The 15,408-nt window shown below is 37.2% G+C and overlaps 3 protein-coding genes across 3 annotated transcripts; 2 read left to right on the top strand and 1 right to left on the bottom strand.

Moving 5' to 3' along the window:
• The first annotated feature begins 671 nt into the window (after window positions 1-671).
• Window positions 672-3,720, top strand: LOC131793847 (manganese-dependent ADP-ribose/CDP-alcohol diphosphatase-like). The gene has a single exon (XM_059111342.2). It carries the CDS (start codon window positions 728-730, stop codon window positions 1,784-1,786), a length of 1,059 nt encoding a protein of 352 aa, XP_058967325.2. The 5' UTR covers window positions 672-727; the 3' UTR covers window positions 1,787-3,720.
• Window positions 3,721-3,879: 159 nt separating this feature from the next.
• Window positions 3,880-6,304, top strand: LOC131793855 (manganese-dependent ADP-ribose/CDP-alcohol diphosphatase-like). Its single transcript, XM_059111356.2, has one exon. It carries the CDS (start codon window positions 3,931-3,933, stop codon window positions 5,008-5,010), a length of 1,080 nt encoding a protein of 359 aa, XP_058967339.1. The 5' UTR covers window positions 3,880-3,930; the 3' UTR covers window positions 5,011-6,304.
• A 1,987-nt stretch (window positions 6,305-8,291) lies between these two features.
• LOC131793856 (uncharacterized) lies at window positions 8,292-14,805 on the bottom strand. The gene is made up of 6 exons (XM_059111358.2): window positions 14,548-14,805; window positions 14,164-14,443; window positions 11,658-11,771; window positions 10,663-10,804; window positions 9,723-10,089; window positions 8,292-9,311 (listed from the first exon to the last, which is right to left on the bottom strand). The coding sequence occupies exons 2-6, from the start codon at window positions 14,310-14,312 to the stop codon at window positions 9,253-9,255; spliced, it is 831 nt and encodes a 276-aa protein (XP_058967341.1). The 5' UTR covers window positions 14,313-14,443; window positions 14,548-14,805; the 3' UTR covers window positions 8,292-9,252.
• Between the last annotated feature and the right edge of the window lie 603 nt (window positions 14,806-15,408).

Genomic DNA, 15,408 nt, shown 5'->3' with positions numbered 1-15,408 from the left:
TAGGACGGCAAAAATGGCGAAACTAACGTCCCTGTGAGAATGCAACCGTTCACCCCCATGCAAATCCTCAAATTTGGCAGATTGCGTAACATAACCGGGCCTAAACATATGTACCATTTATAAACGAGTCCTGTGAAATGGCGCGCACACGAGGGGAATTCTCAGATTTTAATTTGTTAAAGGCCTTTGGCTTGGGGGAAACGAAGAGGACACTTTGAACGCCAAAAACAACGACATAAATTTAATTTTTCTAACAGTATCAAATTTTCTATTTAACTGACTTATTGCTCCGTCTTAAGCCTTTATTTTTTGCTGCGCGAAAAGTTTGTAATCCTCTCAGCTGCGCCTCTTGGTTTAAAAAACTTCCAGTATTCTCCGAACATCCTGTATCTTCTCTAAAAGAATAAGGAATATAAATGTTTTTCCGTCGCGTGTGTGAAAGGGAATGCTCAAGACGACTTAAATTTGTATACAAAGATGCCTTTGTTTTCATTTTTACTCCGCCGGTGCCACGTGGGTTTTACCTGGAGCTTTGGACTCGTTTGTTTATGTTATGACGATATGTGATTGGTTTAATATACATCTTGCCATATATTCAGCCAATCAGAAACCAAAGCCGCTATCATAACAATAAAGGACCGGCATAATTCCGGCATTCGCCAAAATGGCGGTGTTCTGAGTTACTTTTCCTTTGGCGTGAGAACGTTTTTTCTGGGGTAAAGCCGTTATGGATCCGAACAATGGCGATACTGATGTTCTATTTTCATTTGGCCTTATCACTGACATCCAGTATGCAGATATTTGTGATCGACCAAACTCTGCAAAGACGAGGTGGCGTAGATACCGAAACGCTCTGTGTTGTCTGAAAGAAGCCGTAGAACATTGGAAGAGACCAAACAATTCTCCCTCGTTCATCGTACAACTGGGAGACATTATCGATGGCTTTAACGCAGATCTAATCGATGCAAATAATGGCGAGAGTAACTTCTCTCAAGAAGCTTTGGATGCAGTGATGAAAGAATTTTCTGAACTTCCACAAGAAATTCCCGTGTTTCACAACTTAGGAAATCACGAACTGTACAATTTTACTCGCGAGGAACTTTCAAGATCTATTCTGCACCCTTCCAACAGCTGTGAAAGTGCTGCATATTTGAGAAAGCATCAAAGCCTGCCTGATTCAAGCGAGGAGGAGACGAAACCATTTTACTTCTCGTTTGTACCTCATCCCAAATTTTGTTTCGTGTACTTGGATAGCTACGACGTAAGCCTCCACGGTGTAGACGAAGGTAGTCCTAGGTATAAAGAAGCTCTGGCAACGGTGCGTAAGTACAACAAGAATGACGACTTCGAAAGTGCCGATGGTCTTCACGGCTTAAACAGACGTTTCGTTGAGTACAATGGTGCAATTGGCCCTGTTCAACTTCAGTGGCTGCAGGCAGTCCTTGAAGAAGCTCAAGAAAATGATCAAAAAGCTGTTATTTTCAGCCATGTCCCAATCTCTCCAGGAAACAGGCCTCGACGTGGTACAATAGATCTGCTTTGGAACTACCAAGATGTACTAAAGGTGCTCTGGCAGTCTGGATGTGTGGTTGCCTGTTTCCATGGTCACACTCATTATGATGATTATTTCATGGACAAACATGGTATCCATCACTTGACTTTTGATGGTGTTATTACAGCACCTCTTGATTCCAATGCATTTGCCACACTGCATGTTAACAATGATGCTATTATTATTGAAGGTTTTGGTGTCATAGAAAGTCGAGTATTGAAGTTTTTTCACTAACATACTTTGTGAAAAACTTGGTGACAAATTTTAAAGGTTTTGGTGTCAAATAGAAGGTCAAATGTTGAAAGTCAATTGCTAACCTACTTTGTAAATTTCTTTGCGTCAAATTTAAAGGTTTGAATTTTAAAATCATGGTAGTGAGAAAGCTTGTGCAAAGAAAAAGGAGTTATTAAAGGGGGTATGTTGAAATCCTGTTAGCAAATTGTATGGCTTAGGCAGGCAGTACGTGATACATTTCAGTTTTTTATTGATACCATTTTGCATGTTATGGAAAAAAAGTGTTATTCAAAAAATTGATCCCAGTTATGATAATTTCCAGTAAAAAAATGATGGTAATCGTTGGGTCACTTTTCTTTAACAAGTACATGTTTTAACAGATCTGAACTGATCTACCCATTTCAAGTAATATTTAATTGGCTATCAATGTGATGCTTCATCAAGATGCTGCTGTTTGTAAAATAGGGTTGATGTATATTTTGCTGCACTGCGAACAGTTCCTGGAATAATATAGAATTACTTGATAGAGCAGGCTGTTTTCAGTGGAGTGGGAGGAAGATTTTACTTTTACATGGGTCTTGAAGACTCATGCTGTTCTGGAGGTAAATTGTTCTTGCACATCCCTAGTTGTCTCAGACATAATACTTCTAGTGTGTTGGATACATGTACATATTTGTAAATGTATGGCATAAGCTATGGATATGGTACTCCCTTGATTGCTAGTCTCTGTTATTGCTTTCTCTAATAAAAAATGCTTCAAATAATAAAGAAAATGCCATATCCCTCCTCATCCAAAGGTTAGAGAAAATTCATAGGGCAAAAGGGGTTTTTGAATAAGTGGAACAGTCTCTAAGGGTATGGGCAATGCTAAATTGGTACTAATTTGAAGCGGATTAGAGATGGAGATAACCAAAACCCTTTTAGACATTTTCTCAGCACAACCTACTGTGTGCTTAGTCAGCAAAGTTACTCTTACTGGTATTTGTCTTCTTATGTAAGGTTGTGATGTCTGAAATGTCTTTTGAGCAAAAAAAATCAAAATATTTGGGCTGCAAATTATTGGTTGAATCTCTAATTTTTTAGTTCTGTGTTATTTTTTAAACATATTCCAAAGGCAATAACTTGGTTAATGGTGTACATTAATGTTCATAAAAGAATTTTAAAAAAATTAATTAAAACTGGATTAGAGAACACTTTAATAAAGTGGAATTTTGTTGTAGTGGTGATAATAAGGTGAGAACATTACAGAGCGCTATTTCCTCTATACTATATTCCACACCATATTGTTTATATTAATTAATTTAGCTATGGTATCCAGTGTGTTAATAAAAATGTTACCCATGTTTACATTTCAACTGCATTTCTAAAGACTCTTTATGTCTCTAAGCTGTACATAAATGGTGACAGCCACCTGTAGTGAGCTGAGACAGTTGGGAAAAATGGTCAGAGAAATTCATTACTTTCTTAGGTCCTATAGAATGTGTAAATAATTTACAAATGCCAAATTGTAGAGAATGAGGTGTAAAGATTTCTGTTACCTTATATTAGTGAGGATCTAATGATGTTTTACGCACAATTCGGTGCTTAACATAAATCAGTGGAACTAATGTATTAAATTTTTAGTTCATAGAAAAGTGAAGGGGAAATTACTTTAATACACAGACTTATATTATATAACTGAATTATTGCAGTCTTTCATGTCTGTTACCAAAATTATCAAAATGTGTGCTGTTTTAGAATCTACAGTTTTAATTACTTGTACTTCTTTCGCCCACTTTGGTACATTATTTATTGTTGAAGAAATTGCAATCATGAGCAATTTTTGAAAACAGCATTGGAGTTATTCTCAATTATTTACTAATCCATTATTTATTAAGCTGGTCAAGATAATAAGTCTAACTCTTATGGTGGATATTTATGTTATTTCTTAAATCATATTTTAAAAGCAGTGTTAAAAATTAAAACAAGAGTTAATTCATGACGTCTGTTTTTATTTGTGTTGACCCTCATCACTTGTCAGCAAGTGTTACCTACTGGTCAGCTGGTTTGGTTTGCTACCATTGGTACTCAGACCTCCCCCAGTAAGACTGGAGCGAAATTGAAAATGCTAACGAAGCATTTGTGATGCAACTGTTGAAAAAATTATGGTAGAGATGCAGAAAAATTTCGCTATGATGAGGTGCGAGGGCAGTAGGGAAAGCGATGTCTTGTTTTCATTTGGTTTGATCACAGACATCCAGTACGCAGACATTTGCGATCGACAGAACTACCAGAAAACAAAATGGCGACGATACCGAAACGCTCTTACTTGCCTTCGAAGAGCTGTTTCTCATTGGAAAGATGCAAAGAGTTCTCCAGCCTTCATAGTGCAACTGGGAGATATCATTGACGGCTTTAATGCAAATTCAATCGACGCTAATGACAGCGGAAGAAACCTCTCTAAAGAAGCTCTCGAAGCCGTGATGATCGAGTTCTCCAAACTTCCGGATGGTGTACCCGTTTTTCACAACATGGGAAATCATGAGCTCTACAATTTCTCTCGCCAAGAACTTGAACGATCTGTTCTTCATCCTTCAAACAACCGTCACACCGCAGCATTTCTAAACAGCGATGAAAGAGCTTCATTTGTGAGGCTGGAAACGAAACCATTTTATTTCTCGTTTACACCTCATCCAAAATTTTGTTTCGTTTACCTGGATAGTTACGACATAAGCCTTCTTGGCGTTGACGAAAGCAGCTGCCAGTATAAAGAAGCTCGTGAAATAATACAAAGACATAATAAAAATGATGATCTGGACAGTCCTATTGGTCTCTATGGCTTAGAGCGACGGTTTGTGAGGTTTAATGGTGCGATCAGCACAGAACAACTGTCGTGGCTCGAAGCTACTCTGAAAACTGCCGAAGAACATGGCCAAAAGGCTGTGGTATTCAGCCATGTCCCTATTTACCCTGGATTCACAGACACCATGACATTATTGTGGAACTACCAAGATGTTCTGGAAGTGTTATGGCAATTTCCTTGTGTGATTGCATGTTTTCATGGCCACACACATCAATACAGTTATGCAGTTGATGAAAAGGGTATTCACCATTATATTTTTGATGCTATTGTGGAAGCTCCTTTAGATTCTAATGCATTTGCAACCCTCCATGTCAAAGATGATTCCATTGACATTGAGGGCTTTGGAATTATAGAAGATCAGGTGTTGAAATTTTCTCACTAGATCGCACAGAGTAGCAGGTGAGGCAATCATTAGAAAAGGCGTAAATTTTATGTTTTTGCGTGCAGAGAGATGATAGCATGACTGTGTCTTGTGATCTGTAATGAACAAAATTGAGCACCTTTGCTCTACTGGGGCTTTTTTCATCTACTATTCATTTATGTAATAAAACATATAGGTGAGTGGTATAAAGGAGAAGGAAGCATGCTAAGGACAGTGAAAAGCAGCATCTGTTAGTTTTCGTTTTCATTTTTATCATTTTTATTTTCTATCATTTATGGTGCTACTTATTCCAAGTGATTTTTTTTGTCTAGAAGGCATCTCTCATGCACTGATTCCTGATCTAAAAAAACATTTTCGTGGTATTCTTTGGTTAAATTCTTTTAACTTGGCAAAGTTTCCAGTTGTGCATTACTTTAAGGGATTATCAGAATTTAGCTTTAATTTAGAAAAACGGGGTAACTCCCTTGTGAAGTAATTGATGGAGATTGAAGTTGACAAGTGAGCCAGTGCTTTTCTGTTATGAAAATTTAATGGCTCTCTGAATATTTGTTTTTTATTTCTATCATTGTCAGAGAGCTAAAGTGTGTATCTGTTGCTCACTGAGCTGGGAGTGTGTGTCTCAAAGTGATCAGTACTAAATGGGTACAGGAAGGAGAATGTAGATTGCTTTTGTAAGGGGGATAAGACTGATAGTTTTGGTTAATGAATCAGATATTGTGAAAACAGATGATGATGATTTAGAAAACTTGTGCAATACATATGCTTATGCTGTTTTTTTTAGACTGTACTGTAAGATTCAAATCAAATGCACTTTTACATTACTTTACGGGTAAGTTTGATGTTATTGTAGGAGATCATTCTCTTATTACCATTTGCATTTGACAATGGTGACATGTCATTGCCAAAATGTCATGTTTTTATATCACTACTCTCAAAACCTCTCATCATTAGAATGTTGTAGATACAACATAGCAATAAGATATTCCTAATATATTGTTGCATGAAAACTTTATAATGTGTTTTAAAATTTTCATTTCTTGTCCTGTATTACAGTTAAGTAACAGTGAATGGTTGATAAACAAATAAACAGTCAATGTCAGAATTTCCTCCAGTTAATAATAAAATTATGTAAAATTTATACTACCAACAACTTTTCAAATGACTGTAATTAAATCATCTAATAATGTTTGAATTTATTAATTGATAAGTACTATATCAGTTCTTATTATTATTGAAAAGTCAATACATGTTTCAGGAAAAATAAAAACCTCAAGGAAATTTTATTGCAGTTGAATTGGACAATTTGATATTTAATTTGGGTAAACATGTATTCTCTCCTGGAATGTTGTTATTTGTTTGTTTACTTCTTTTTTAATTTTCAATTGATTTATGTGCAGTTCAAGCTGAATGTTTGCTTGGAGCCTTCAAAATTTACCTTGCTCCTGTACGTGCGAAGTAAAGTTTTAAAGTTTTAAAGCTTTGTATTAGCTGGGGCAATTTTCAATGGAGTATTGAAAGAAATCTGGGATTGTTTTGGTGATACATCACTCTGCTAGCAGCTGACTTGTCTTAAAAACTTGTGCCATCATCCTAAGACCCTCAACTAGATTGAAGCTGAACAAATCTCGACTTAATCACTCTCATTTCACTATTTGCTTCTTTTTACTTTGCATTTCCATAGGCATCTTGTGATATTTTTCTTTGCTCTGTTTTGCTGTTGTGATGGTTTTGGTTTTGCCCTGTATACTGTGGTAATTAGATCCAGTCAGGCCAAAACAAATGCTCATGACTGTGAACTTGATGAATTAAGTTATTCAACATTACAGAGTGTGCCTGATCACCGACAGCTTAACTCTTCAGTTCATTTCTTTTAATTTCTTTCTTTTTCCTTTTTTTGCTGTAGTAAAGACCCAGTTTTATAAACATTCACCCATAAGTCTCGAGTTTCTTGAACCCCTCACTCCCCCCTCCCTTGGTATGTTTTCGTATTCACACGCAACGGCACGCACAATTGAAGAGCTTCGCTACAAAATTTCCCAAAGTTACACGCTTTTGCAGACCGGATGTTTTACGAAATTACGGAGTTGTATGACTTAATGTAACGGTTGGAGCCCTCCGCTGCCAACTTGAAAAATCACATATATCCACACACCTTCAAATTAAAAGGAAAGGAAGCGGAAGTCAAAATGTTCTGCAAGTGCTTGGCCAGCGAAGAAAATTGGCTTTCAAATGAAGAAAGTGGGTAAACGATTCTGCCTGGTGTCCCGAGTGGAAGACCACATCTCAGACTCAAGCCCGATTATTAAATGTTTTGACTCAGATGACCTAGCAGAGAAGGTTGAAAAATGTTGGGTAAAAATTGATTTAGTCAGCGTGGGTGGTGTAGGGAGTACCTTAGCTTGCAGTTGAACAAGAGATAAGGTATCTGTAGTCCTCCCCCGAAAATAAACACCTATTAAAGATGTGGAAAAAAGGATGGTTCTTGGATCTCCTAGCTCTTCTTCTATTCTTATATCAAAGAAGACCCACGAAAAAAAAACTCGTAGAAGAAAATGAAAATGACATGCATGCCAAACTCTAGACACTTCTTGAGAAAGTGAAAAACTTTCCAGAGGAAGAGTGTATTTAAATTTGTGATTTTAAATGGCGACTGTATCGGTTAACCTATGCTACTGGTAATGTCTCCAGTTATGTTTCCTTTGCCCCTCTAAGAAACCAGGAGAAGTCTACACGAGGCTTTTTCCCAAAATTGACTCAAACGAAGACTCGGACTGCTGAAAAATGTGAAAGTGATCAGATTGAATTGAAAATGTCTGCCAGGGATTAAACCAAATAAGGCCAGGGGTTTCATTTCATTAAAGAAAGTTTTTTCTTATTGTCGGTCTCCGTAGTAGGAAAAGGAAAGACTGTGGTAAACATATGTGAAGTTTTACATGGCATTGACGTATTCATATTACAATTACTGGTCCTGAAGCGTTCATGATTCAGAGGTCTACAGTGCCTCAGTGTGATCATCTTGTTCATGCCTGAATGTGAAAAGAAAAGTGTTGAAGGCAAACAGCGAGCATGTGCCACCGACAAATTATTACCAAAGACAACCCACGGTAAATGTAAACCTTATAGCGCATAGGCAAGGCAAGAACAATATTTCGGCGGAACCTACGTCTAAATATGTTATTTTCACTTTTCCATTTCGAGGACAAAGGTCATATCAGAAAACTTGCAGCTTTATCAAAGTTAGGGTTCAAGTGAACACAATAAAGGCATTAACCTCACAATTTTATTATAAAATGTTCCATCAAAGCTTTTCTCTGCTTGGTGTTGTATATTACATAATTGTATAATAACAGACTGAGTTTTTCCACTATCCTTTTTCTATTTAATGAAAAACTAAAAATTTTCAAGCATTGGCGATGAAAGACGGTATTCTATTGGATAAAATACCGTCTTTCATCGCCAATGCTTGAAAATTTGAAATTTTAATGTTTTAGCCGATGTACCGGGTGATTTAGTGATTTCTTACCATGTAGTGCTAAGCGGAATGGTCGTGTTTTAAAATAGTTATTATATATAGACTTTGAACACCAATCCATGCCTTAAAATGAATTGATCAGTCGTTGCCCCGAAATTTTTCTCCAGATGTTTCTCTTCAGTACATCAACATGTCAAAATATTTTTTCTTTCTATTTATTTGTAACATTACTGTAAATAGAAAATCAGTTTCAATTGGTTAGCTTTTTTTTCAGTCACAAAGCAAGACAAAAAAACTTGCACGCGCGAATAAAGCACGGCAACAACGTTAACGGTGTTAGATTGAAAGCTTTGTTCTTTTAAAAGTCATTTATCCTAGAGCTAAAAAGGAACAAGCCTCGGAGGACCAGAAATACTCAATTTTTTTCACTTTGGAGGTTATTAAAGGTGACGCACCATATAGGTTCGTGTGCATGTCCTTGACTAATCGTAGTCATGCTAAAAATATCATATGAACAAACCCGGGGAACATTTTCATGTCTCTCTCGCTCCGAGAATTGGATTGTCTTTCTCTATTTCCCTTCCATAACGATCTGTAATGATTAGAGACCTCTAAACGAAGGACTGCCAAAAAACGTGTCCAGACTGTGAGAGGGTGAGCCATTTTCATCTTGTAGGCTTCTCTTTAACCGAAGCTCGGTTCAAGAAAACTCCATAATCAGTTTTTCGAACGAATGTGACTAACAAGAAACTGATAAAATGAGCCATTCCTCATTTTATCACTGAACTTCTTGTAGGTAACAATGGTGAAAGAGCTGTTTCTTGAATTTCTGTTGAAAATATGAATATATTGTCCGTTAAAAAACAATTGAATACAGTTGTTTGAATGTATTTTTTGAAAGGCTTTTGCATCGTATTTAATCTTCTCGAAATGATTTCGCTATACTGGTGTGTTCAGTTTTTCCCTCATCCTAAGTGGTATGGGTTTTCCAATTAAATATTTGCTTGACTTTACTTTTAATTCATATTTACACAACATTTAATTGTTGATGTTCGAACCACCAAAGATGCTGAGAAATTTTTCCCGTTTTTTCCGGACCAAATCAACTTCTGCAATGAACGAATAGTTACCCTTAACCTTTCTTGAATATATTTTTCAGCTAGCTGAAAGCTTGCGGCTTGTCATATTTCCTAAGTTTTAATTTTCGTCTCGTATCAATGTAAATAAGCGTGATATCTACCTCCCGAGGAGTCAGTCCTTTCAATTGCCATACTTCTTGTTAGCTGTTTTTTTGTTAGTGTATCGTTCCAAGGAGCGCATCTCGGAGGTTGTTGCCCATCAGTATTCATGGTAACCAGCACCTGACCATCGTCTTCTGAAGGAGTCTTTTCTTCCCCTGAGAGATGTGACGTCAACATAATCTTAGGAGATTGTGATTGGTTAGTCTTACTACCGACAGACGTTTGGAGAATGGAAAGCGACTGATCACATTGAAATTGACCAGCAGGGTGGCCATTTGTAGAAATTTGTGCCGGACAAGAGATAGTGAAATCAGGATGCTGTTTGACTTGTACTTGAGAAGTAATCCTTGGGTTGAGTGCCCTAAACTAGAACACAGAGGAAAATACGTCTTAGGGGTAGTATTGCCCAACTAGTATCTGAGTGGCGTAAGTTTCTAAAGTTTTTGTCGATGGGAGAGTATAACAGGGTAATTTAGTATTATCAACTGAGTTGAGTTTCAATGCCGACGTTTCGAGCGTTAGCCCTTCATCAGAGCGAACGCTCTGACGAATTCTGAGCGAATTCGCCCTAACGCTTGAAACATCAGCTTTGAAACTCTTTTACGGGGGCCATTTTACGTTCTCAACTCAGTTGATAACCCTAGTATCTGGGAGGCACTGGTTCAAATTCCCAAGAATTCTCAACTTCTTTCAGGCTTTTTTTTCCTGCAGTTCATGGCTTTATTTGATTTTGAATCCGCAAGTCGGATGTGAAAAGTATTTCACTGAGAATTATAGACAACTTTGCCGCTAATATAGCCAATAGAAAGTTCCGAAATTTTCTTGACATTGCATGATGAAATAATACACGACAATACACTCTATGTCGTTTAGGCGTATGCAATACGTTTCATGAACGATTCTTTAGCCCTTGGAGTGAATCTTTTTTTAGCACATTACCTCTTGTTTTAAAGTGGTTTCTCCTAAAGGGTGGTCTTTAAAATAATCAACTACAGCTCCGATTGTCGTAAAGCGTCTTGCGCCAACGTAGTAACCTTGGTCACGTGTTAACACGGCATGATGGCAAACGTATTTTCCCGCGCTGCAGAAAACAAGGTTAGAAAGTGTTTCATTTCAGAAACCTTCCTGTTAGTGGGCGTGAGAAAGGAATTCATCTAAGCATAAGAATAAAGGACACCAAAATTTCCTTATTTTAGGTTGACACCTTGTTTTGCCCACCACTCCTTCTCCTCTCGCACCCCGCCTTGCCATCGGTGTACAATGGCCAAGAGAATTTGTGATGAGAGGGTTAAAAATTATTTGAGCAAATAAGACTAAGGGAAATTTTTGGTTATTAGTAAAAAACTAGTTCGAGAGCTTGCTTAAAAAGCTAAATTTTAGCTTTATGGGGAGTTGTAATCGAAGTGCTAAAGGAGCATCTTGGTGAAAGTTTCTTTAGTGACATCAGATCCAATTTATTTCCTGCATGAAATTTGAATACGACCGAAGGATTACAATTGAATTGAAAGTCCTGCATCATCATATGACACGATCGTTAATTTTTACTGTGCACTCTTGAATTTATACGAGTTTTGTGCGGCATTTGAAAGAAACTGTGGTTTTGAGGGGGTATTCTAAGTAAAACTAACCCATTTTAGGTAGGACAAGTGATTTGTAAGTCTTTTTTGTGTTGCGGTGTTAAGACGCTTTTTTCATTATCGTTAGACAGGAAAATTTTCTCTAGTAATGCCTCACTTTCCTCAGGGTATCAGTCAACTAACTAGTGCCGGGCAACTTGTGATGTTCTGGCATCCCATCTACTGGAGGCGTAAACCCACTAGAAACTCTTACTCGTATTATGACATTGAGACTGGTAAAAGTTCCGCCATCAATGAGCCAGGAGACTCTTAGGAGGTAAAACAAGATCAAGAAGTAAAGCCATAAAATACCCTCACCATATCGAGAGAAATAACTCTGACGTCATGTCATGGGAAAATACAAAGGCACCAGGCTCCGCTTGAGACAGAAGCTCCTCGGCTTCAGAACGGCTCAGCTTAAATGGGCTCCAACTGAAAGAACGGTCCCGTAAGTAAAGTTTGAGCGTTCAGTTACTTTCCTTTGAAGCAGATTTGTCAATATGTAAAACAATAATATTTACTACCATTTCTGTAGATGAGCATTTCCTACAGCACGAAAAAGTGTAAGCTTCAACATTCTCTCCCACTCCACCCTGAAAATATTATTTGCATAATTCAGCCACCATTCAATCAGAAGCTAAAAATGTATTTTGAGTGAACAACATGTTTAGAATCTTTCACGGTGTGTTGTAATTGTAAACTTTCAACATTTCCACTGTTAGGACCATTGTTGGTGTTCTTATCTGGGATGAAATGCAGGTGGCGCAAGTTAAAAACTTGGCTTTAATGCATTTTGTATTCATTACTTTCGTTTATTGTCGGCGAAATATCTTCCCCACCCCTCACCCCAAAAGAGACAGAAAACTTCATGGAAAAAGAAGAGAAATATTATTTCAAACATAGGCACCCATTTTTTTCTTTTTTCATCATCTTAAGATTGGAATCGTAGAGGTAGTCTTTTGTCGCGGACGAACGATGATCGAATGTGAGAGAGTATAAGAAATCATGTGCGTTCGTACATCAAACCTTTGATAAGGCCAGGGATGTCTCTGAGTAGCCTCTTATCACTCTAATCGCTCGACTTTACGAGAAAAACTAAGAATATATATGTTTAAATGGAAATATATTTTAACAGAACAAATAAAAAGGTCCTTCTTCGTTTCTCCCTTTTTACATAGATTTTGATCTCTAGGTGATGATGATTAAGATATTAAGAAACCGCGTTGGCTTTCATCCCACTCATATTTTCCAGATGGTTTACCGCAGAACTTTGTCAAAATATCCAGTCAATTTTCGACTCAGTTTTTCGAGATTTCGGGACTATTATCGTTCTCTTGTCAGTTCTCATTTACTTAATATTCTTTAGCACATCTCATTTCTTCAACGTTTCGCTCTCATCAAATCTTGTCGGAAAACTAGCCAAGATTTATGCTGATATTTCAATTTACGTACATAATCATCAAAGAACATTTTCCTAGCCTTTTGATCCTTATACTAGATAAGCTGCAAAATTAAAAAAGGCCACTTTTTCTCTTTCTTTCCTTGAATATCAGCCGCGCATGATTAAGTCAATCTAATGATAAAGAAAATCCCTAAATCAAAACGCTTATTTCGTTCTACAGATTTAACAATCACTGCACAGTCTCAAGATATAAAGCTGACCAAAAAATAATGTTCGGTGCTTTTCGCTCTTTATGTAATTTCTTTGGCTCGTTGTGGCGGCGAAGAAGTGTCAACACGAAGCAAATGCTGACTCGAAAGAACAATAGTCTGGCGGCTGCACTGAATGAATTTCAACCCTATTTTGTTTACACACCTGCTTTCGTGTTTCGTGAGCGGTACAGGGAGACAAAAGCTTTCTATCTTCATAAAAATAATTTCTTTCGCAGATTTATGGTCTTACAGCCCTTAGTTATTAGATTATAGCCGCGTTCATAGGTTAGAACATCGGTTCATTGTTATCCCCAAGCGTAAAATTACAGTTGAACAGAGTTTTTTTGAGCCAATTCGTCAGACATGTGCATTTCCATCCAAGCGTCTAGGAAACGCCGAAAATTATGCGCATATGAATAGCCTGGTGAAGAACTGAAGTGTCAATTGAAAACTGAAAATACGTATAGCTGTTCTCAAAGTTCTTTATCTATGCTTTCAAAATTTATTATTAAACTCTTGGACTAAAGAACTCGGTGAAGTCGTTACAGAGTGAAAAAAAGCCATGATTAGCGTGGAAGAGAGGAAACGAGATTGCAATAGAGAAATAGGTTATTCCTTAATAATGCGTTTAGCAGGTGAAGATTTAACGCGAAGCAAAGTTACGTTATTTTCATTTTTCGTCGGTAATTTTAGTTCATATCGATTAGCTGGTTTATCTGTCTGCTTTGCTCCTTTGCCTGTGGAGGTTTTCCTTTTCGTAATCAGAATCTGCTTCATTTCTCACTAAAAACAATTTATATTGAGTAACAGCTTATAATTCTCCGACTGACTCAGTCATATTCGAGATTATGGTTTTGTTTTTCATGACAACCGTTCGAATGTTCTAAAAAATTGATTTTTAGATTTTTCTTCGTTCTTGCTTGAACTAGGAATTTGTGGATATAATCGCATTTGTCGCCGAAAGAAAGAGATAAATGAATTCGGTACTCCAGGAAAGAAGCGATTGCCAACTTATAGGGAACTGATGCGTTCGTTCATGGTCCACATCGTCGGGAAAATTAGTTGCTCCTTGGTCAAAACTTCTCACAGTACCGACATTTTTCTTTTGAAAGCGGCCTGAAAGCAGTTGGCATAATAGTATTTCAGTCTTTCATAAGATAAAGATACTTACATTGCGGCTTCCGCAAGAGTTTTTATGGTGGATCCTGAGCATTTTGTCGATGATGTATGCGATGCAGAACTTTGGCTGGGTCGCGCGTTGTGGGGGTTCCAGCTCGTGTTGGAAATAACAACAACCGATTTCGAACAACCAGTACCCATCTGCTCTCTATATTGCTGTTAAAATCCTCATGGTCCGAGCGAATCGCCGATAAATGGATACAACACTTTCTCTTCAGGCAGCATCCTCACTTCTTAATCAGCTTTCGAGCGAATATTCTCCCGCTGAATAACTGCGAAATTATTCAGAGATTCAAAGTACCTTGTCACCTCACTATCGTAAAGTCAAAAGGACTCTTGCTCGTTTAAAACCAATTTTTGCGAATGTTTGACCTACTTTGTATTTAAGGCCGTCGATAGATGGCTGTGAAAATAATTTCCTTTTGATGTCCGATTAAGGAACAGCTCTTCTTTCACGCAAAATACAATAAGATGTGGAAATAACTTCTCAGCGTAAACGAGCAGGTACATGAAAGGTTCGAACTGTTGGGATATTTCCTTTGGTTGACACAAAGGTTAAATACATTAGCATTTTAAAGGTTTCCATGACGACATAATGAAGAACTTCGATAGACATTTTGTGAGCGCTTTACCCAGCGTTTTTAAATTGGAATTGAAATAGTGCACCCGAAAGTTATCTCACAAAATGAGGGAAGTAAGTTACTCTAGGTGTAAATAAAAAGTCCTAAATCGGGCTCGAAATTTATAAACAAAAAAACAGTTGAATTCCGCCAATTAAGTTTGTGAATTCCAAGGGCAATGATTGCGAAATTAAGAGTGATTCCTTCATGATGTCGCATTTAAACGAATTTTGTTTTTGATGAAACTTGCATTGTAAGATTAGTCGGCAAAATTTCCTGAATCAGTTAACTGTTTGAACAGAACTCAGATCATGATAATGTGAGAGGTAACACAATAAACCAGAATGGTTATTAATTCTGCGCAGGCTGTTACTGAGTAATATTTTAAAAGATAATTAATTCATAATTTACGGAGTTTACAATGAATTTTTTTATGAGCCCTTTGAGTAGACATTTCAAAATATAATTAAAGAGATAGAAACAGACGATTAACAAATCAGTTACTCGATTTTTGTAGGTCTTTCCCCTTTGGTATCGATTTGTTACAAGATACCGAAACTCCTGCGTCGTAAGACAAGTGTTTGGCGCTTGAGGAAAGGTTACAGCTTTATTGCTTT

Source organism: Pocillopora verrucosa, chromosome 9 (assembly GCF_036669915.1).
Source record: "Pocillopora verrucosa isolate sample1 chromosome 9, ASM3666991v2, whole genome shotgun sequence".
Lineage (NCBI taxonomy): Eukaryota > Metazoa > Cnidaria > Anthozoa > Scleractinia > Pocilloporidae > Pocillopora > Pocillopora verrucosa.
This window is presented reverse-complemented; position numbering and strand designations above follow the sequence as displayed.

Bases quoted from the DNA above. Each gene is read 5' to 3' on its own strand.
- LOC131793856 (XM_059111358.2), bottom strand. From the start codon at position 14,312: ATGGGTACTGGTTGTTCGAAATCGGTTGTTGTTATTTCCAACACGAGC. The intron at 10,805-11,657 runs GTGAGGGTATTT...TGTTTTCTGCAG, and splicing joins GAGTTATTTCTCTCGATATG to CGCGGGAAAATACGTTTGCC. The intron at 10,090-10,662 runs GTAATGTGCTAA...TCTGTGTTCTAG, and splicing joins AAACCACTTTAAAACAAGAG to TTTAGGGCACTCAACCCAAG.
- LOC131793855 (XM_059111356.2), top strand. From the start codon at position 3,931: ATGGTAGAGATGCAGAAAAATTTCGCTATGATGAGGTGCGAGGGCAGT.
- LOC131793847 (XM_059111342.2), top strand. From the start codon at position 728: ATGGATCCGAACAATGGCGATACTGATGTTCTATTTTCATTTGGCCTT.